We start from the raw sequence: 22,754 nt of genomic DNA on the forward strand, positions 1-22,754 counted from the left end.
GCGTTGCTGGGCTAGACCAAGCGAGCAGCCGCGTGAGTGCTGTTTCACTAGGAGTGGGATGTCAGCATGGTCTTGGGGGAGATACGGACTTATGGGAGCTCCAATGGGAGGAGCTAGAGGCGCCATCTGATGGAGGAGGCGGATCTTGAATGCCCGCATGCCGCAAGGGGAGGCAGGGCCGTAGGGGTGCTCTACTCCTGGACGCAGATCGACAACAAACGAGGGGGGCAGGGGGAGCACCGGCGACTCGCTATGATCAGTTAAAGATGTTATCATGCACACCATCACAACATAAGTTAATCATGTTAACACGGTCTCATTGATCTGTATGTGGCTTTGTACGCATCCTCGCTTTTGGGAGTGTAATCGTGCTACTTGTAGTCGTATGATCTTCCCCTATAGTAAATTCTCAAGATTTTTGAGGAATTCCAGTGGCTAAGATTGTCCCATACCCCTTTATAACGGAGGGCACGATGGGCAAAACTCGAAAAGAGGCCGCCCGCCCGCTGTCCCAATCGCAACGTCTACGTATTCGTATACGCGCCTTGTTTTTTTTCGGCCGGGTCGCCCCGCCAGCGCGCCCACCCCACGCCCCCATGTCCTACGCTGATTACGCGCCCGCCAGCGCGCCTACCCCGCTATGTACGCGCGGATAGGCATGCATGCATGCATGCATGGCGCGGTTACGGGCCCCGCTGCCGCCTGCCGCGCTGCACCCCGCTGCCGCCTGCCGCCTGCTTCCGCCTCGCCCGCCGCGCCGGCCTGCGGCGCCCGCTTCCGCCTCGCGTCGGCCGTCCCCGCTTCCGCCTCGGCATGCGCCGCTGCTCAGCTGCCGCGTCGCGTCGGCCGCCCCCGCTGAGGCGCTGCCGCCTGCCCCCCGCTGCCCGCTGCCACCTCACCTGCCCCGCGTGCCCCGATGCCTCCTGCCCCCCGCTGCCGGCTGCCGCCTCGCCTGCCCCGCGTGCCCCGACGCCTATCGGTGGGCGCGCCCGTCCAACGCCCCCGACGAGTGCTCCCATAAAGCCACCCCCGACCCGCGCTCGTCTCACAGAAAACACCCCGACCCCGCCTCTCCTCTTAGAAACCGTCCCCGACCCCGCCTCTCCTCTCTCCGGCGCAATGCCTCGTGGACGCGGATGCTTCGGCCGGCGTTGGTTCGGCTGGGGAGGCGGCAGTGGAGGCGCAGGGAGCAGTCGCCGGGCGGGAGGCGGCGGTGGAGGCGGCGGCAGCGGCGGTGGACACGTCGGCAGCGGTGGTGGACGCGGCGCCGCGCCGGGCGGTCTGTGGCCCTCTAGCCTCACCGGGCCGCAGACTGTCGATATCTACCGGCACGGCATCCCAGTGTCGCCGTCGTGTCGCCTAGCACATGGCTGGCACGTGACGAGCACCGGCTATGCCACGCCTGGGCCGGCACAACCCGGTCCATGGAACCCCGAAGGTCGCCTTAACTTTTGGCAAGACCGCGACTTCGACACCGTGGTCACCTTCTACAAGTCTCGGGGCATCCGCGCGGACGCTCCAAACGCGCCCCTCGCGCCCCCCGCCGTCCCGGTCGTGCAGGCCCGTGCCGGTCGGCGCGCTCGCGCAGGCGCCCCGGCTAATCCCGCCGCCACGCCCGCTGCTCCATCAGGCGTCGCTGAGTTTCAGATCCCGCCGGAACTGGCGGCGATGCAAGAGGAGGGCGACCCGTTGGAGTCGCCGGGTTTGATCCGCGCGATCCGGAATTCCACGTCGGAGACCGGTTGGATGCCGCCGGCGGATATTGTTGACCCGAGGGACCCGGCAGACGAGCCGGGATACTGGCAGGCGATCAGGGACTCGACCGATACACTAGCGCAGGAGTCGGCTACCGCGGAGGAATTTTTCGGATTCTTAGACAGTTCCGATGACTCAGACGGCGGCAAAGACGGCGGTGAAGACGGCGGCCAGACCGTAGTGGTTGATCTTCTGAGTAGGGAGGAGGAGTAGTTAGATTTGTTTTAGTGTTAATCTTTTTTCATGTAAAATTTCGTTCGAATGTGAAATATCCTAATATGAACGAAATTATGTTGCTTCAATGAGTAATGGAATGGTTGTATAATAAACAGGTCTTCGAATAGTAGACGCCCGGTGATAAGTTGAGCTCTCACGGAACCAATAAAAAGCCCCACACCACTGACATGTAAGATCCGGACTGCCATAATACGAACGGCCCCTCTGAACAGCTGCATCAACAGCAATAGATTTACTAAACCAATAATATGAAGCACCAGACGCAGCAGTAGCCTCTTTAGCACTAGGAACAAAATTTTCTGCAAATACATAAATTTCAGCAGCGGGAACAAAATTATCTGAAAATACAAAAAACTGCTACAACCAAAATCAAAAGAAATAAAAACACAGTCCAAACAACCCCAGCGTATCGAAAGCACGCACCACCGACGACAGCGCACACACATGCATGTGCCATGCACGCAAACGCACGCATACACCACGGGGTGCACCTAACAGTACCAAGCGCACGTGCATGCGCCATGCACGCAAACGCGAGGGTACGCCACAGGGTGCACCTAACACGAACACTGCACTGCACGCAACCTCAGCAGGAAAAGATGAAGTAAACACATGAAAATGTTTATGTTATTAATGGGATATTTTGATTTTGTAAAAATATGAAGTAAACACATGAAAGTAAAAAAGATGAAGTAAACACATGAAATACCGGCAAAAAATTTAAGTTACTTATAAAAATGCCCAACCACCGATGCTGAGCCATAGTAGCTTACAGAACATACCCATATCAAGCCCGAAGGCGACTCGGATGGCTGATCGAGCCCACTAAAGGGCCCAGCATCAGGGTGCAACCGGGCAGTGGTGAGTAATAGCAGAGGAGTTCGAAAGAGGGGGCGGAGGCAGCTATTTAAGTCGCTCCTCGCGCCCTCCGCTTCCGAGGTGGGACTAAAATCGCGCTGCAATGCGTCCCTCAGTGCACGCGGCCGCCGCAGGGCTCATGAGGGCGTTTTCTGCGCTATCACTGGCCGGCCCAGTTCGGCCCATAGAGGCAGGGCGCCACTCGCCCCCTCCCACGGCCCACGGCCGACGCCCCCCTCCCCTCGCCCGCGCGGGGCAACACTCGGTGTTTAGTCCCACCTCAGAAGCGGGGGCGAGTGAGGAGCGGCTTAAATAGCCGGGCGTGCAGTAGCTGTTGAACGCCTTCGAATTGTCACTGCCCTGTTGGACCCACATGCTAGTCCGTGTGTTGCCGTCCCGAGTCGCGGCCGGGCAATTTTTTTTTGTGTGTGGGCGCTGAATAGGCAGTACACGTTGCGGGAGACGTGTTGGAGGCGTGCATGGGGGCGGGGAGATCGAGAAGGATGCAGACGTTGCGGGAGACGTGTTGGAGGCGTGCATGGTGGCGGGGAGATCGAGGAAGATGCGGTCGGGCGGCTCAGAGTCGCTGGGCACGGGGAGCGAGGCTGATCCGGTCGGTGCGTGGTGGCGGGATCCGAGGGAGGCGCTAGTTGGGCAGCTGGGATCCGAGGGAGGCGCTGGTTGGCTGGGATGAGGTAGGTGCGATTTTCTGTGCATGCGCGGGTTTGTGGCGACGTGTATGTGAAAAACATGCATGTGAAAAACATGCATGAGAGAATAATAACATGGCAAAAACATGGCATGAGACAATAACACGGCCGGGTGCGTTTTTTCACCACGTTGGTCAGCCCAGGTAGTATAACACATACAATGGCATCATCATCATGAAACGACAGCAAACAAATTAAACGGAATTTTGAAACTACAGACTATTTCACATAGGACAGTACAAAATACAAATTTATTACATACATATTTTGAGAAAACATAAAGAAATCACTTATCAAGTTTTGTGGCACGCACTTACGAATAAAAAACAGCATAGGTTATTCAGACAAGACTCGGGCAACCACTTTTATTCTCTGTGAAAAAAGTTTGGAATAATTAATGTGGAACAAACACATGAAATATCGACACACGCAAGATATGGACGGTGTTGGTTGCACTAGGGGTGCGTGATCGCATGCATGAAATGACACAATTTTTTGCGAGGGTGTGTGCATGCCCAATGTAGGCCCTCACACAAGATATGAACGAAATCGGACACTGAACGCACGTCGCGTCACGTTCGGGTAGTGTTTTACGGTATTTTCACCGGAAAAACCGTAGAAAATGCATCAGACGTTAGAAAATAATGAAAATTGTCGTGCATGCTCCCGATGGTGCCTGGAGTACGTGGAAAAAGTTGGGGGTCGTTCGGTGTAGGCGAAAATAAAACGTCTTTAAGAGTAGCCCGACCGGTACACCCAAACAGAGCTCGTTGCACAAGGTGTACGTGATCGCATGCATGCAATTGCACGAAAGTGTGCAGATATGTGGGCACTGCCGACGTAGGGCCCCACACAAGGTTGGAACGAAAACTGACACAAAACGAACGTTGTGTCACGTCCGGCCAGTGTTTCTGGCCATTTTCACCGGGCCTAGGAAATGCATCGAGCATCGGAAAAATATGAAAATTGGCGTGGGTGCTGTCGAGGGTGATGCCAACGTGTGGAAAATGTTCGGGCAGTGTTTTAATGTATTTTCGCCCAAAAAAACACTAGAAAATGCATCGGATGTCAAAAAATAACGAAAATTGTCGTGCGCGCTCCCGATGGTGCCTGGAGTACGTGGAAAAAATTGGGGGTCGTTCGGTCTAGACGAAAAAAAAGTCTTTGAGAGTAGCGCGACCGGCACACCGGAACGGTGCTGGTTACACTAGGGGTGCGTGATTGCATGCATGAAATTAAATAATCTTTCGCGAGGGTGTGTGCATGCCCAATGTAGGTCCCCACGCAAGATATGAACGAAATCGGACACCGAACGCACGTCGCGTCACGTCCGGCCAGTGTTTTAGGGTATTTTCGCCCAAAAAACCCTAGAAAAGCATCGGACGTCAAAAAATAACGAAAATTGTCGTGCGTGCTCCCGATGATGCTTGGAGTACGTGAAAAAATTTTGGGGTCGTTCGGTCGAGATTAAAAAAACGTCTTTGAGAGTAGCCCGACCGGCACGCCGAAACGGTGCTGGTTGCACTACGGGAGCGTGATCGCATGCATGAAATGAAACCATTTTTTGTGAGGGTGTGTGCATGCCCAATGTAGGCCCCCACGCAAAATATGAACGAAATCGGAGACCGAACGCACATCGCGTCACGTCCGGCCAGTGTTTTAGGGCATTTTCACCGGGAAAATCCTAGGAAATGCATCAAGCGGCGGAAAAATATGCAAACTGGCGTGGGTGCTGTCGACGGTGATGCCAACGTGTGGAAATAGTTGCGTGCCATTTGGCGGAGTAAAAAAAAGTAGTTGGGAACCCCGCTCTGGTAGACCGAAACGAACCTCGTTGTACTAGGGGTACGTGATCCCATGCATGCAATTGCACAAAAGTGGGCATACATGTGGGCATGGCTGACGTAGGGCCCGACGCAAGGTTGGAACGAAAACGGACACAAAACGAACGTTGAGTCACGTCCGGCGAGTGTTTTAGGGCATTTTCACCTGAAAAAATCCTAGGAAATGCATCGAGCGCTGGAAAATATGCAAACTGGCGTGGGTGGTGTCGACAGTGATGCCAAAGTGTGGAAAAAAGGTTCATGCCATTTGGCGGAGTCAAAAAAAGTAGTTGGGAACCCCCCTCCGGTAGATCGAAACGGGGCTCGTTGCACAAAGTCCACGTGATCGCATGCATGCAATTGCACGAAAGTGTGCGTACATGTGGGCATGGCCGACATAGGGCCCCACGCAAGGTTGGAACAAAAACGGAGACAAAACGAACGTTGCGGCACGTCCGGCCAGTGTTTTAGGGGTTTTTCACCAGGCAAATCCTAGGAAATGTATCGTGCGTCAGAAAAATATGAAAATTGGCATGGGTGCTGTTGAGGGTGATGCCAACGTGTGCAAAAAGTATCATGCCATTTGGCGGAGTAAAAAAAAGTAGTTGGGAACCCCCTCTGGAAGAGCGAAACGAAGCTCGTTGCACTAGGGGTACGTGATCGCATGTATGCAATTGCACCAAAGTGGGCAGACATGTGGGCACGGCTGAAGTGGGGACCCACGCAAGGTTTGAACGGAAACGGACACAAAACGCACGTTGCGTCACGTCCGGCCAGTGTTTTAGGGCATTTTTCCTGGAAAAATCCTAGGAAATGCACCGAGCGCCGGAAAAATATGCAAATTGCCGTGGGTGCTGTCGACGGTGATGCCAACGTTGTGGAAAAAGTCTCGTGCCATTTGGCGGAGTAAAAAAATGTAGTGTGGAACCCCCCTCCGGTAGACAGAAACTAACATCGTTGCACTAGGGTTACGTGATCGCATGCATGCAATTGCATCAAAGTGGGCAGACATGTGGGCACAGCTGACGTGGGGACCCAAACAAGGTTGGAACAAAAACGGACACAAAACGAACGTTGCGTCACGTCCGGCCCGTGTTTCAGGGCATTTTCACCGGGAAAATCCTAGGAAATGTATCGAGCGTCGGAAAAATATGCGAAATGGCGTGGGTGCTGTCAACGGTGATGCCAACGTGTGAAAAAAGTTGCGTGCCATTTGGCGGAGTCAAAAAAAACATAGTGGCCTCGCGTCTTTTGTGTGACGTAACAAAAATACACGAATTAATAAAAAATAAAAAGCATATTTAATAATGTGATGTAACGTTACATAACTGCCCGGGCACTGCCCGGACAGTGCAGTGCACCGCCCGGGCAGGTAAGTAACGTTACATCACATTGTTAAATATGACCATGCATGGGTTAACTGACACGGCTATTTAAGCCGGTCGCGGCGTTCTTCCGCGGCCGAGGTGGGACTAAAATGCATGGCGCTGGCCGCCCACCCGTGAGGGAAAAAAAATTAAACCGTCCGTCCGCACGCGCCTGGTGACGTGGCAGGCATGCAGACGTGCCCGCACGGCCCGCCCGCGATCAACGCGGCAGCCCCGCAGTCAACGTGCATGCGCGTCATCCGCGCCGCGTCGCACCCGTCGCGGACCGACCCCCCCCCCCCCACGTCCCCCGCCCCACGCCAGCCCGCACCCGTCGCGGCCCCTGCCGTCCGCCAATCACGCCGCCCGAGGCGCGCATGCACGCAGGCGGTTTCACGCGCGTGCCGCCTGCCGGACGCCACCGCTGTCGGCTCCTCGCCTGCCGCGCAACCGCTGCCGCCTGCCGCTGTGCCTGCCGGACGCCACCACTGCCGCCTGCCGCCGCTGTCGGCTCCTCGCCTACCGGACGCCACCGCTGCCGCCTCCTCGCCTGCCAGCCGACAGGCCCGCCGCCTGGTTTGCCACGCCGCCTGGCATTCCCCCTCCGGACGCGTCGTTCGCGGCGGCCGAGGGTCAAAGCGCCTGCCCGCCTGCCGCGCGGTCATTAACGCGCCGATTTTAATAGCCCCGGCGTCCCACCCGCCACCTCCCCTCCCCCGCATCGCCCCGCCCGCAGCCCGCCGCTTTATAAAGGCACCCCCGTCCATCCGACGCCCACCCCGTCCCTCCGACGCCCACACCCGCACCCGTCCCACTGACGACCACCGTCGATGGCGTTCTTCCGCGGCAGCAGCAGCACCGGTGGCGGCGGCGACGACGACAACAAACCCGGTGCATGGCCGACGAGCATCGGAGTGCCGGAGACGGTAGAGCTCCACCGCTAGTGCCTCCCCGTGCCACCGGGCTGTCGTCTTCCACACAACTAGAAGATCGACGCGGACGGCTACGCGACGCCGGGTCCCGGCGCGACGGAGGAGGAGCTCCGCAACCACAACGGCGGCCGACACAACATCGAAGGCCGCAAGAATTTTTGGCACGGGAAAGACTATTGGGAGGTCATGGCAGCCTTCCGCCTTGCGTCGGCCGGCGTGACCCCCGACCTGACGGGCCGCAGCTGCCGTCTTCGCGCACCGCCTCCACCGCACGATCGCGGCAGACGTGGCGGCGGCCACGGTGCACAGCCGGCACCGGCGGCCGCGCCGGCCGCCCCTCCCTCGCCGCCGGAGATAGAGCTGCCGCCGGAGCAGGTCATCCTCCGTGAGGACGGTGATCCGGATGACACCCCGGGGTACCACGTGGCCGTACGGGCGTCGGAGGCTGCGGCGGCGGCGGTGAAGGAAGCCACTGAGATTGCGGCCGCAATCCAGGCGGCCAAGGCGATGGCGGCGCAGCAGGCGGCGATGGCGCCGCCGGAGTGGCAGCAGGTGCCGCCGGAGTGGCAGCAGGAGTGGCAGTAGGCGCCGGCGGCGGAGGAGGAAGAGGATTCGGACGACGTCCCGGTGGACTGGGACGACGTCGCGAACCGGTCCAGCAGCGACGATGACGGCGGCAATGGCCCGGCCGTGATTGACCTCGTTGATAGCGACGCCGAGTAGTTTTTTTAGTGTGTTGTTTAGTTAATTTGGTTATGTCGTTCTAAGCCTAAGTACTAGACATTATGTACGAACTTATCATCATCGAGTTCGCTCGAGTATGTAAAATATCTTATCTATGTTGAATGAAATTTGAGTGAAATTTGTTTTGTCCATTTCATTTGAGAGTATTGATTTGATGATGCATTTGTACATGAATATATGGTAAAACATAAGAAATTAGTAATGATGCTCAATGTAAAGGTACGTGATTGAATGCATGTATGAAACGAAATTTTGCGAGTGTGTGTGCATCCCGAATTTAGTCCTGCACGCATGATATGAACGAAATCACACAAGAAACACACGTCGCGGCACGTCCGGACAGCGGTTTAGGGTACTTTCGCCTAGAAAACCCTAGAAAATGCATCGGACGTAAAAAAATACCGAAAATTGCCGTGCGTTCCGTGGATGGTCAAGCCAACGTGTGGAAAAAGTTACGTGACGTTTGACGGAGTAGAAAAAAACCGTAGTTGGGAACCCCCTCTCCGGCAGACCAAAAAGTAGCTGGTTGCACTGGGGCTACGTGATCGCATGCATGCAAGTGGACCAAATTGTGCGTACACGTGGGCACGGCGAACGTAGGCCCCCACGCAAGGTTGGAACGAAACCGGATACAAAACGAACGTTGCGTCACGTCCGGCCAGTGTTTTATTGTTTTTGACAGGGAAAACCCTAGAAAATGCATCGGGCATCGGAAAATACCGAAAATTGCCGTGCGTTCTGTGGATGGTCAAGCCAACGTGTGGAAAAATTTACGTGACGTTTGACGGAGTAGAAAAAAACCGTAGTTGGGAACCCCCTCTCCGGCAGACCAAAAAGTAGCTGGTTGCACTGGGGTTACGTGATCGCATGCATGCAAGTGGACCAAATTGTGCGTACACGTGGGCACAGCTAACGTAGGCCCCCACGCAAGGTTGGAACGAAAACGGATACAAAACGAACGTGGCGTCACGTCCGGCCGGTGTTTTATTGATTTTTGACCGGGAAAACCCTAGAAAATGCATCGAGCGTCGGAAAAATATGCAAATTGGAGTGGCCGCTGTGGATGGTGATGCCAACGTGTGGAAAAAGTTTCGTGACGTTTGACGGAGTAGAAAAAAAAACGTAGTTGGGAACCCCCTCTCCGGCAGACCGAAAAGTAGCTGGTTGCACTGGGGCTACATGATCGCATGCATGCAAGTACACCAAAGTGTGCGTACACGTGGGCACGGCCAACGTAGGCCCCCACGCAAGGTTGGAACGAAAACGGATACAGAACGAATGTTGCGTCACGTCCGGCCAGTGTTTTATTGATTTTTGACAGGGAAAACCCTAGAAAATGCATCGAGCGTCGGAAAAATATGCAAATTCGCGTGGGCGCTGTGGATGGTGATGCCAACGTGTGGAAAAAGTTTCGTGACGTTTGACGGAGTAGAAAAAAAACCGTAGTTGGGAACCCCCTCTCCGGCAGACCGAAAAGTAGCTGGTTGCACTCGGGCTACGTGATCGCATGCGTGCAAGTGCACCAAAGTGTGCGTACACGTGGGCACGGCCAACGTAGGCCCCGACGCAAGGTTGGAACGAAAGCGGATACAAAACGAACGTTGCGTCACGTCTGGCCAGTGTTTTATTGATTTTTGACCGGGAAAACCCTAGAAAATGCATCGAGCGTCGGAAAAATATGCAAATTGGCGTGGGTGCTGTGGATGGTGGTGCCATCATGTGAAAAAATTCTCGTGACGTTTGACGGAGTAGAAAAAAACCATAGTTGGGAACCCCCACTCGAGCAGACCGAAAAGTAGCTGGTTGCACTGGGCTACGTGATCGCATCCATGCAAGTGCACCAAAGTGTGCGTACACGTGGGCACGACCAACGTAGGCCCCCACGCAAGGTTGGAACGAAAACAGATACAAAATGAACGTTGTGTCACGTCTGGCCAGTGTTTTATTGATTTTTGACCGGGAAAACCCTAGAAGATGCATCGAGCGTCCGAAAAATATGAAAATTGGCGCCAACGTGTGGAAAAAGTCTCGTGCCATTTGACGGAGTGAAAAAAAAGTACCTATCAATCAATGTATTTTCGATAATGGTTGTTTTAAAAAACGAACGCAAGTGATAATTGGGAAAAAACTAATGAATGGGTTCTTAGAAAAAAATTAATAGATAGGCCCCGCGCATACATGCATATCCATCGGGGTCAAAGCCAAGGTGGACGCCGCCTCCACGCCTCCACGATCGTCAGTCCACGCCGCCTCAACGCCTCCATGCCGCCTCCACGATCGCCTCCCCCGACGCCATCTGCGGTTGACGCTGCCCCCGACGCCACCTCACGCCGCCTCCACGATCGCCTCCCCCGACGCCATCTGCGGCCGACGCCGCCCCCGACGCCACCTCACGCCGATGCCATCTGCCACCGACGCCAGCTCACGCCGACGCACCAGACAGCGACTGCCCCGACACGATCTGCCCTGACGCCATCTGCGGCCGACGCCGTCGCCACGTAACGCCGACACCCCCAAGTTGGTGAACACAGATTCGGACCTACTTGCATATTTCATGTGCTTTATCATGGATAACCTTGATCCTAGAATTTTTTGTCCTAGATCATTAGAGTGTGTAGTTAGTGCACTAAGTACTGCGTAAATACACGCATGCATGAGTGGCTACATGCACTGTAGATACCATAGTTTTTCTTAGTTCTGTCAAAACCACCTAAGTGTTTGGCTATAGTGTAGTTTTCCCAAACACACCCTATGTTGCACCTTGGAATATGTAATGTGAATGAGGTTATATATCTATGAATTTTATTTGCAGGTTGCGACCGACGCCATCTGCCACCAACGCCACCGTGCCGTCGTCCCCCAGGGCCGGCCCTGATCCCATGGCACGAGGTACTATGCATTCATCATGTTTATCATGTACCCATATAAAGTAGCTAACATTATTTTTGCTCCTATTCCTAGCGACGGTGGAGTACGGAGATATTTTTTGTTCGGTTGAGAAGTGGTGTCTCTTGGTCAGCAAACTAAACTCTAGGCAGAAAAAGCGTTTTGCAAGCACTAGTCTGGAGAAAATGCTGATGATTCCTAGTGTGCTCATGCGAAAATGTTTGCTCAAGTTCATTATTAAATCATATGCGTTGGACAGAAAAAGGTTCATCATGCCATCAAAAAATGGTGCGATATCATTGCGCACCGAAGATGTGTTTGACATTTTCGGGCTACAGAACAAGGGCAAAGATGCCATGAAAGCGCTAGGAAAAGGGGGGTTAAAGGCGAAGGTGAAGGTGCCTAGTCGCTTTCTAGATTCCAATATGGGGGAAATGATGATAGACGAGCTGATTGAGAACATCGTTGCCAGTGGCACATATGATGATGATTTTCTCCGTAGAATTGTTCTGGTTCTTCTAGGCACGGTTCTTGCACCGCAGTCCACGAAAGAAGTTCCTAATGCTTATTACAAGTTAGTGCACGATGTGGAGGCCATCAAAGCATTTAATTGGAACGCGTTTACTTTACGCGTTTGCGTTGAAGGCTTCACAAAGACCTTATCAGATCTTACAAAATTTACTTGGCCGATCGGAAACCTTGCCCTCCTACAGGTAAATCTTATGTTATATTTGTTTCTTTCGAACTATAGTTTGTGAAAAAAAATTGCTAATATACTTCATGTTCATGCAGTACTTGTTTTGGGAGAAAGTGCAGCCACTGGATGATGAGGCATTTGATCCATTGGCTCATGAATATCCGTTGATGCTTAATTGGTCAGAAGATGAGGCTAAGAAGCGTGACGCGTACGACACGTCATACGGCCGTGGTAATGGGACGGTAAGTTACTATTAATATGTTACTATTTCGTACTGCATGCACTTATGTTACTATTTATATGTTGAGAAATTTATATTGATTTTACCTGTCACAGATTGATGACGTGATAAGTGAGAAGTACAGGCAGACATTAATTGCTCAACAAGGAAGAAAGGCGGAGGAAGAATTAGAGCAAGAATTAGAGCAAGAAGATCGTGCCCAAAAAAAGAAAGATAATAGAGATGAGGCTTCATCGAGCAGGGATAGTACATTAGATCAAGTGATGAAATGCATCAAAGATATGCAAAAAGAAATTAGACTTCTCCCTCAAAAATGTGCTGAGGTAATATGAGTGATGTTCAGTTTACATTGGATTATTCATAATTTATGCATGTAGTTAATGCTTTCGATGTGTCATTGCAGATAGTAGTGGAGAAGCTGGAGAAGAAAGGTCTTGTATTCAAGCCAAACAAGGGGTCTGATGATGACATTGAGTTTGTGGAGCATAGTGAAGACTGGGTGGGGAAGTATGGTCCATCAAAATACAAATCATCAAAATATTGGACAGATGTAAAATCAACTCCTGCAAAAGAAGATATGGACAACAGGGTGGACGCATCCTTCACCACTGGGAACGGGAATAAATTGGCGCGTGAGAAAGGTGTGCATCACAACACACCTGGTACAGGAGATGAAGGCAACCCCTTCGTTATTGAGGACAATGGTAATTCACCCAACCCATCTCTTGCGACGGTAGACACGAATGACTTTCCGGCTATTACTTCAAGCCCCAAGAATATGAATGAAGTGTCAGACGGGTCTAGCGCCGATAAATCTGAGGAGATTAGTATGGATAGTCTGAACACCCGTATTAAAAATGCGAAAGAAAATGGCACTCCGGAGAATGATGGGAAGGAGAATGATGGGAAGGAGAATGATGGGAAACGCAAGAGGAAATAGTCAAAATATTGTCTTTCACCTTACCAGCAGAACGGTGGACGTAAATGTGCAAAGAAAAGTAAGTGCTAGGTAATTTATTCTTGCAACATACTTCTGTCCTTGCATGCACACTTTATTAACTCATTGTTTCTTACTATTTTAGGTCTGTTTGGTATAAGAGCTGCTATGATTAATACTGATTACATTAATGAGGATCACATAGAGGCCGCGAAGGTTTATATCCGGACACTGGCAGACTCGGAGAAGCTTTGCAGCAAAACTGTGGTGCACATGACGGGAATTGGTGGGGAAACATGTACACCTGAAATGCTTGAAGCCATCATTTCGAAAAAGTGGTTGCACGGTGGTGTAAGTATTAGCAATAATTTATTAAGTTGTACATGTCATTTACATAAATTATCTAATAGGCGTATTGCTGTTATGTTATTTTGTAGGTCATCAATAGTTATTGCAACCATATGCAGACCCATAATCCTCGTGCTGACCATCACATATTATCATCTTGGGTGTCCCACTGGCTTATTCTTCGTGCTGATGGAAAGGTTAACAACTCTAAGAGGCATTTTATGGATCACTTCACAAACCAAACTAAAATGGTGTCTAGAGTTACTGAAGAGTATTTCATCAAAGATAAGGTACTTCAGTTTAGTATGATCATTCGTAGTATATCTGTGTGTACACCAACATGAATAAACTTTGTTGTAGGCATACTTTCCTTTTCATGTGGAAGAAAATCATTGGATAACAGTTCTTATGCACAACAAGAAAAAAGAGTTTCAAGTTTTAAACTCTACTGGTAAATGCAGCAAAAGAGTTCTTGCAAAGATTGCTAAGCTGGTAAGCTTGCAACGTTACATAAAACAATATATAGTTATTCGAAACGTACTTCATATGGATTTGTCATTTTTATTTCAGAGGGCAGAAATAGTAAATGATACAAAGGAGGTGAATGCTCTTATTGAAACGGAACATCCTGACGTATCATCCTGGCCAATAAGGGAGTACGATATGCCGTCACAAACAGACCGGTATGTTGCAAATGTTGAATTAGTATGTACTTGTCTGATCCATCAATAATTGACTTGTGGTTTCTTGCAGAGACTCTTGTGGTCTTTTCGTGATGAAATGCGTTCAAAACTGGGACGGAGATGATTGGACATTTGAGTTTGATCAAGATGAGGTTAATGCTTCAAGGGGATGCATTCTAGCTGAAATACTTTTTTCAGAGTGCAACACGAAGGAAGTAGTGAAAGAGAAGATCCTCAAGATCATGGAGAAGAAATGAGTCGGAGGATGGGGTGTTGGCTATTATCTCCACTAAATAAATGTGCCGTTGTCGGTACTTGATACAATTTTCATAATAAGACATCTCTATATTGTAATGCGGCATGGTTTAGCATGTTCCGCAACTAAATAAATGTGCCGTGGTCCGTATTTGCTACAATATCTATTTTTCAATGTCACTCTTATTTGCATTATTGTCGGTGACACTCTTATTTGCATCATTGTGGGTGATGATTTTTCAACTTGTTATATAGTGTGATGATTACGCCGCCATGGCCGGCCTGGCGCTGCTTTTTTATAATGTTTTGTATTTTGTACTGTGATGTAATGCGGACGCCGGCTGCTTTGCTTTCTGTCAAAAAAACTTAGAAAAAAAATGCCCAACCACCGCAGCCGGGCCCATAGTAGCGAACAGATCATACCCAAATCAAGCCCGAAGGGGGCGACTTGGGCGGCTGATAGAGCCCACTAATGGGCCTGGCAACGGGGTCCAACGGGGCTGCGGGCGGTGATAAGAGAGGAGCTCGGTGGAGGGGGCGGAGGCAGCTATTTAAGCCGCTCCTCGCGCCCCCGGCTTCTGAGGTGGTACTAAAGATGGCGCCCCCATTGCGCCCCACGCTGCACGCGGTTGCCGCAAGGCTCAGGAGGCCTAATTTGCGTTTTCTCGGGCCGGCCCAGTTTGGCCCAATGAAGGCACGCCGCCACTCGCCCCCTCCCCCGGCCCACGCCCACTTCCCTCCCCCGCGCGCCGCTGAACTCAGTGTTTAGTCCCACCTCGGAAGCGGGGGCCGTCGAGGACCGGCTTAAATACCTGCCTCCGCCCCCTCCACCGAGCTCCTCTCTACTTAGTACCCGCAGCCCCGTTGGACCCCATGTCTGGGCCCATTAGTGGACTGAATCGGCCGCCCTAGTCGCCTTCGGGCTAGATTTGGGCAGGTTCTGCCTGCTACTATGGGCCCGGCAGAGGTATTTGGGCATTTTTTTTCGAACTTGCTATTTTGGACAGAAGCAGCTGCCGGCTGCATACATTTCATAACAGTACAAAGGGAATCACAGTACAAAATAGCAGCGTCCGGCCGCATTTTATCACAGTACAAGAAATACAAATCAGGTGTACAAATCATCATAAAAAAATAAACAGAATTTCAAAACTGCATATATAAACAGTACAAATCATCACGTAACTGTACAAATCAAGTTTTCTGGCACACATGTGCGAATAAAAATAGCATAGGTTATTTAGACATGACTCGTGCGACCACTTTTATTCTTCTAACCAACCAAGCTGCTTCTCTACGCCCGATTCCTGAACAAAATATAAAAAAATTGGGTGAGAAAATATAGTCGGTGGAATCAAATTGGCAACATAACAAAACAAAAAGGTAGCAACTCACTTCTCGTTCAGACTACATGTAGCCTTGTTATGACCTGGGAGACTACATAGACTGCACAAAGGACCACTTTTCTTCTCTGTAAAATCTTTTGGCCTACCATTCTTTGTAGCGTCCGGGCCACCCTTCGACCGCCCCTTCTTAGGTGCACCCTTCGTCGAAACTTTCTGAGGATCACCAATACCAGGCTCAACTTGTTGTGCCTGACTTGCCTCCTTCTTAAGCATAGCATACCTTCTACTTCCTATAAGTTCCTCCTCTGAAATCTTTTTCTGCACTATTATGTTGTCCAAACACTTCATCAACTCGTCGAACAAGAAGGGATCATTTGCTGCAACATGAGCAGCTTTTGCGGTTTTAATGGTTATTGCACTATACCGTTCTCTCTCCAATGGCCCTGACCAACCCCATCCAAAGATATCACTCTTCCGCTGCACAGGCAACCCATCTCTCGCATGTTTGGACAACCGATGCAGGACACAACACTTTGGTATTTCAGTTAAGTTCAGATGATGGAGAACAAACAGAATGTGTTTGCATGGCAGCCCTTTCCGAACCATCCTAAGATAACTGCATGTAATAGTTTCTTCTGAGTTACCTGGTTCATAAACAACATTGTACCTGAACTTGTGGTTATCCTTCCATGTCACCATGAATGTCTGATGCCCAATTCCCACGAGCGTCTCAAATATCTCCAGCTGACACATCTTATGCAAATCATCTTGCAGGATGTAGAAAATTAGCAGGTGTGAATACTTTGGCGGCATGCTCCTCAAGGGCCTTATATTCAGTAACCGACGGTGGTTCCTTCTGGAATGCCTCGCAGTCATCGTACGCCTCGTTCTCACGCAGGCGAACTATACAGTTCTCATAATGCACCACCAAATCAACAATTGTCATACCGTAGTCCAGGTGAAGGTGAAGGCAGGAGTTGAGGCTTTCACTCCTCTGGTTACTTCGCATACCAAGGAAAAAACCATCGGAAAGATATGAAGCTACCCAAAGTCTCCTCTTCCTGTACATCCTGTCAAGCCACTCTTCAGTTCTATCCGTCTTCCACTTATCATAGAAAGCTTTCCATCTCTGCTCAAAGTTCGCTTGAGAGGTGGCATAGTACAGGAGCGATCTGAACTCATCCAGTGACTTGTAATGCAGGTGCCTCTGCATATTTTTCTCGATATGCCAGGAGCAAAGACGATGGAAAACATCTGAAAGGACAGTCCGAATAGCCCGGATCATTGCAGCGTCACCGTCTGTGATTATTGACTTTGGCTTCACCTGACAGTTTGCCTTCATAAATGTCTGCAGCAGCCACACGTATGTCCCTTCCGTCTCGTCAGCAATGATGGCACAACCAAACACTGTGGTGCAACGGTGGTTGTTAACTCCGACAAAGCGGACGAATGGCATACCATATCTGTTCATCTTATACGTGCTATCAAACACGACCACGTCTCCGTAGTCCTGATAGTCCCTCCGCGACTGTGCATCGCACCAGAACATACTCTTCAGTCGCCCTTCCTTGTCACGCACATACTCAAAAAAAAACTCAGGGTCCTTCTCCTTCCTGCTCCTCATAATGCCACCTGCCGTCTCTGCATCACCCTTTGCAATGAGCTTCATTTTTTCTCTGCAACAAAAATTGTAAATGTCCCTCCTGATAAGCCCGCACTTATCGTACGAACCGTATCTGCTGATGAAGTTGTCCATTATAATATGCTTTCTTATCCCGGCGGCTTCCATCGCCAATATCTCGGCCCTCTGGCCATCTCCAATCCGTCTGTGTGACCACAAAAAACAAACCTCGTCGGGCCGAGCCATCGCGTGGTTGTGATCATCCACGAATGATGCGACGAACCAAACGCCACGTTCTCTGTCCAGCTTCACCACCATATGTGCACCGCAGTCACAACGAGTCTCCGGTCTAAGCCTGCGCTTGCGGCCCTCCATGGTTATGAACTTGCTCTGCCTTCTCCCTGCCCTGGAGCAAAGAAACCGCCGGTACCGTATCATTCCCGAAGCACCTCGTTTCACCTTCTGTTTCCTGATGCTAAACCCGGCGTGATTGTTGTAGAATATGTATGCATCCCCTTGCGACCGAAAGGTCATAGCCATGACCTTCCAATGTGTCTAAAGCATCTTCTGCTGCCTTTGAGCCTCCTCAATATCGATCTCTCCCTCATCGTGATCAACGCTAGGACCATCTGACTCCTCCTACAACATTCATTTGAAAATATATATGTCAATTACTATCATTTAAATCATAGTATTGATCGATGTACAACATCTATCAACTAACCTGGCTCAAGTTATCTGCAAATGATTCCTGCCAACTATGTTGCACATTGTCAACATCCACATCTTCATGCAAATTTGTACACAAAGATATATAGTTAGCCATGCCATACTTTGCAAATTCAAAAATAAAATCAAAATATACGCCACTTACGTTTTCACTATTTGCGCCATGTTCATTATTATGAAAATCATCCGGAGGTAAGATATCATATGACGAGACGGAATCATTGTCGCTGCTCTCATCATCTTCGTTCAAATTTTCGTTATCAGTCTTAGTCACCTTATCAGTATCATTCTCGTCCCTCCCGAATGCGGATTCTTTCTCCATGTCAACACGCCTAACTCACAGAACTGCAAAACATTTGAAGTGTTGATTACAACAAGGACAAAATCTCATGTTGGTTTGCAAAAAAAGAGAAAGACGTGTAATCCATGAACCCAGCAGCTACCATGAATTTTTTCTTAATGCAATGGTTCAAACAACATTTTTTAGTGTTGTGTGAAACAACTAGTTGAGGTTGCCCAGCGGTGTGTGCATATTGTGTGATGTCGTCATGAAAAAAATATAGCTTTCTTTAAATTAAGCATGCCCTCCACTTACATCCTAGATTCGCCACTTAACTAGCCCTAACTTCCATCCATCATGCTCGCTAGGTTTAGATGACAAACCTTGCCCCGCGGTTTAGGCGTCGCCGGCGTTCGACGACGGCAGCTGTCCCCGCCTTGAATCTAGCAGCCGGCGACGTGCACGACGAGCCACCGAACGGATGTTTGGCAGGATCCGCGACGGGGGGTGGGGAGAGTGGTGCGGAGGCGGCGTGGCATGTCGGGCCCTTCACGTCCGGGCGGTGGATGATGACGGTGAGATGCGGCGACGCACGCCGTTGGGACGGCGACGACGGCGTCGGACGGAGTCGGACGGCGGCGTCGGACGGGGTCGGAGGGCGGCGATCCGCGGCGGCGGCGATCGGATGGGGCGGGCAAGTAGACGGGGTGGGCGGGCGAGTAGACGGGCCTTCACATTCGGGCGGTGGATGATGACGGTGAGATGCGGCGACGCACGCCGTTGGGATGGCGACGGCGGCGTCGGACGGGCTCGGACGGCGGCGGCGGACGGGGTCGGAGGGCGGCGATCCGCGGCGGCGGCGATCCGCGGCGGCGGCGATCGGATGGGGCGGGCGAGTAGACGGGGTGGGCGGGCGAGTAGATCGTGCTGGCAGTTTGTTTGTATTTTTTTTTGCATGCACGCGGTCTACGTACGCCATCCACAACTGTATAATACAAGGTGGGCATACCCTTCTTTCGTATGACCATTCTGCCCTTCTACGTTTTGTTGGGGTGGGGGGGGGTGGTTTTCCTACCGAACAACTGTTGGAAGCAAAAGTTATAAAATGAATAAAACTATAGATCAAGCACATGCTCTTTGAGAAACACATGCTGGAGAAGATGGATCTCTTCTATCTGCATCTCTGGCAGCTGCTGCGGAAACCGGTCCTGATCAAGTGGGGGTGAGAGTTGGCGAAGGACCAATCACTCCACTGACGGCAATCAAGCATGGTGATGGATGGATGCAGAGCTAGCCCTACCTCTATTCTAGACATTTCGTCTTTGTGTTGTTCCTTCTGTAGCACTACCTCTACAGATTTCGTTTTATTCTGCCTGAACTGAGGTGTTTTATAGTTCGGTATTTAGTGCAGTGTTACTAGTCGTGATGTATCAGTCTTCCTTATGATTAGTGGAGCCGGGGAGCTCTCTCATAGTTGATCTAAAAAATTACAGATCACTTGAAATCATAGACTAGAGAACCACGGGTTGCTACAAGGATGAAGCGGAGCTCGCGGGCAGCCATGCATTTCTGCTTCGATCTCTGCAGCAGGTTAGCTACAATAATAGTATGCACGGGGTGGGATGAGCTAGGCAAATAAACTGAACAAATGTGGGCGATGTCTGGGTCATGTTCGGGCACCTAATCTGGCCGGAGTGTGAGCCACACCACCGCTCGCCACAAACTTGTCGCATCGTTGGCACGCCGTTGGCCGCTTCTACCCCTTCGCCGGGTCGCATGGGCATGACGAGCAATGGGACACAAGCCGTCTCATCATCTTTCTGGTTTCTGCTTTGCCGCAATGAGGACGCTGAGTTCAGTGTGGAAAACATCGCGGACACCATTGGCCCATTCCACGCGTTACGCGAGCGTCTCATCTTTTCTTCATGCTGATGCTAGGGGTGGGCTTCGGACCGGGCCTATCCACACAGACAGTTTGTACCCTTGGTCGACAGAACGACCCTCTGACATCTGGGGCTACGGTAGTCTTGCACCTTGTGTTATATATGAGCTGACGACTGCACACGACAACACATAGTGCCGAGGAAAAGTCAAAGAGTAGAACATAACGACTCGACCCAGAGACTACCAAAGCACCCAACCCTTTCCCAAGGTCTCTCAATCCCATGAGTTGTTTTGACTCCATCCAAAGGCCAGGTCGGAACCATGGCAAATAACGTGTTCCGCCTCTCTCCTTCTCTTTTCCACTATGATACTTCGTCCACCTATTATAACATGGTTTGGCGGTCCTGATGTAGGCCCTTCCATTGTTTGTTTTATTTTTCTACACTACAATAATGTACTACTGAATAAAGGCTACCGTGAGTGAGGAAGCATGTGGTTCCCGTCTGGGAGATTAGGTTCACTTTGAATTCCACTCCTTGTGATTTGGTGCTCGCTTCAATGCCAGGCAATATCTGATTGACACCAGACCGGCACGCAACACAGAGGAAGGCATCACCAGGTTGGCCAGAGGGGAGGCGGATGACTGGTTCTGTGCACCTCTCAGGTTTGATGCCCAATGCGGAAGGACGTGTTGTCACAACGTCAGAGGATACCGTAGATGGGTTGGATAATGGTAGGCGGGAGGGGAGTGGTAGGGCCATGGAGAGATGAAAAGGTTGGCAGGGTTGCACGGATCTACCTTACAGATGTAGTGTTACACGTTCACTGGTATAACACTACACAACTTCATATTGGGCATTTACATCTTATATTAGCCATCATGATCTCAAGGTCAAAACTGTATTCTACTTCCTCCGTTCATAAATATAAGTCTTTTTAGAGATTTCAATATGAACTACATACTGATGTATATAGACGTATTTTAGAGTGTAGGTTCACTCATTTTGCTATGTATGTAGTCTATATAGGAATCTCTAAAAAGACTTATATTTAGGAACGGATGGAGTAGAAACTAACTAGTGTATCATTACATATTGCACTGTTGTTTTTTCCACCTTACTGGTATGTTTGCAATAGAATCTTCATCAAATAGATGCCCAATACACAATTGTAATTTCAGGAGCCGAGAAACATCAACAACACCGGCCAAGCAGCATACGAGTCCGTCAGTTATTAGTTTTCTTTATGAACAAGACGATCAGGATTGGAGGACAGCGAAATATTTGAAATTAATATCCGAATATGGGTAAAGCATGAATCGATTCTTTCATCCATCTATAGTGCGAACAGGCCCGAAGTATCAGATCATGCAGCGCAGAAGGGAACCGGACGGTAGTAACACTTCGCGGGAACACCGAATACGACACGGACGTTCAAAGACGCCACTCTAAAATGCCAATTTATTCATGGAAAAAGTATACACTACCCATTAAAAATCAAGGGTTAGGATCGGAACAAGGGCTGGTAGGCGTGGCCATGTGGGCTCCTGGCCGGTCGTGGTCACATAGGTTAGTGAGGTCACTGCTAAGCAACAACAACCTTCGTTGTCGCCATGTATGTATCCATGGTCAACAAAATGACATTTTTTATTTCTGTGGCAACGATAATGTCGCACAAGTAAAATCATCGTGGTCATGATAGCACAAGTAAAATCATCGTGGCAAGCAGAAGTGGCAGCGCAAACATAACAGCCTCGAGCGCTTAACCGTAGTCTACACTGAGCCTAGCTTAGCCGATTATCCCACGAGGTGTTGTTTTGCACCCACCCACCCAAAGCCAGACGGAAACCATGGCAATTAATTTCCTTTGGCTCTCTGTCTTCTCTTTTCCACTTTGCAAAAGTTGCAAGTGGTAGTATCATGTTTGCTCACACAGATAAATGGCAACACAGAGTCCTTGCTGAGCAATATCCTGAGCTACACACTCTTTTGTAATCAATGATAAATGCTCAGTTGCCCATGTGAAACAATCGATTGATATCATGGAGCAGTTCCACACCCCACTCTCTGCCATTGCCTTCCAGCAACTGTGTGAACTAACACCAATTGTGTAGCAACTTGGAAACTCTGCTGATAAATGGACTTATGGGTGGAAGTCTAGTATATTTTCAGTCTGTAAAATGTATAAACATATGATTGGTCCTTCAGAGGCACATCAACTATTAAGAGATTTACGGAAAGCAGCAAGCAGAATCAGACATAAAGTTTTCTTTTGGCTGTTACTATATGACAGAATCAGCTCTAGAAGCCTTCTCAAAAGGAAAAAAGTTCTTGTTACAGAGCCATGTCTATGGAGCCATGAGGGAGTAGTGCGTCCAGCAGAGGAAGATGCATCCAACAGCGGTGACAGCGTAAAGGAGGA

The 22,754-nt window shown here is 50.4% G+C and overlaps 2 protein-coding genes across 2 annotated transcripts; one reads left to right on the forward strand and one right to left on the reverse strand.

Annotated features, from left to right (window-relative positions):
• Window positions 1-10,688: 10,688 nt before the first annotated feature.
• On the forward strand, window positions 10,689-14,475 carry LOC109761152 (uncharacterized). Its single transcript, XM_073503709.1, has 11 exons — window positions 10,689-10,924; window positions 11,239-11,315; window positions 11,958-12,025; window positions 12,105-12,251; window positions 12,346-12,573; window positions 12,654-13,176; window positions 13,333-13,538; window positions 13,625-13,825; window positions 13,896-14,027; window positions 14,106-14,218; window positions 14,289-14,475. Exons 1-11 carry the CDS (start codon window positions 10,689-10,691, stop codon window positions 14,473-14,475), a joined length of 2,118 nt encoding a protein of 705 aa, XP_073359810.1.
• A 1,389-nt stretch (window positions 14,476-15,864) lies between these two features.
• LOC109761153 (protein FAR1-RELATED SEQUENCE 5-like) lies at window positions 15,865-17,815 on the reverse strand. The gene is made up of 3 exons (XM_020319949.3): window positions 16,622-17,815; window positions 16,464-16,563; window positions 15,865-16,196 (listed from the first exon to the last, which is right to left on the reverse strand). The coding sequence occupies exons 1-3, from the start codon at window positions 17,813-17,815 to the stop codon at window positions 15,865-15,867; spliced, it is 1,626 nt and encodes a 541-aa protein (XP_020175538.3).
• Window positions 17,816-22,754: the final 4,939 nt, after the last annotated feature.

The sequence above is a fragment of the Aegilops tauschii genome, chromosome 7, assembly GCF_002575655.3.
Source record: "Aegilops tauschii subsp. strangulata cultivar AL8/78 chromosome 7, Aet v6.0, whole genome shotgun sequence".
NCBI lineage: Eukaryota > Viridiplantae > Streptophyta > Magnoliopsida > Poales > Poaceae > Aegilops > Aegilops tauschii.

Coding starts and splice junctions, on each gene's coding strand:
- LOC109761152 (XM_073503709.1), top strand. CDS start 10,689: ATGCCGCCTCCACGATCGCCTCCCCCGACGCCATCTGCGGTTGACGCT. Junction 11,316..11,957: donor CCCTGATCCCATGGCACGAG/GTACTATGCATT, acceptor TTTGCGTTGAAG/GCTTCACAAAGACCTTATCA. Junction 13,539..13,624: donor AAAAGTGGTTGCACGGTGGT/GTAAGTATTAGC, acceptor GTTATTTTGTAG/GTCATCAATAGTTATTGCAA.
- LOC109761153 (XM_020319949.3), bottom strand. CDS start 17,815: ATGGAGGGCCGCAAGCGCAGGCTTAGACCGGAGACTCGTTGTGACTGC. Junction 16,564..16,621: donor TTGAGGAGCATGCCGCCAAA/GTATTCACACCT, acceptor AAGATGTGTCAG/CTGGAGATATTTGAGACGCT. Junction 16,197..16,463: donor CAATGTTGTTTATGAACCAG/GTAACTCAGAAG, acceptor CTCATGTTGCAG/CAAATGATCCCTTCTTGTTC.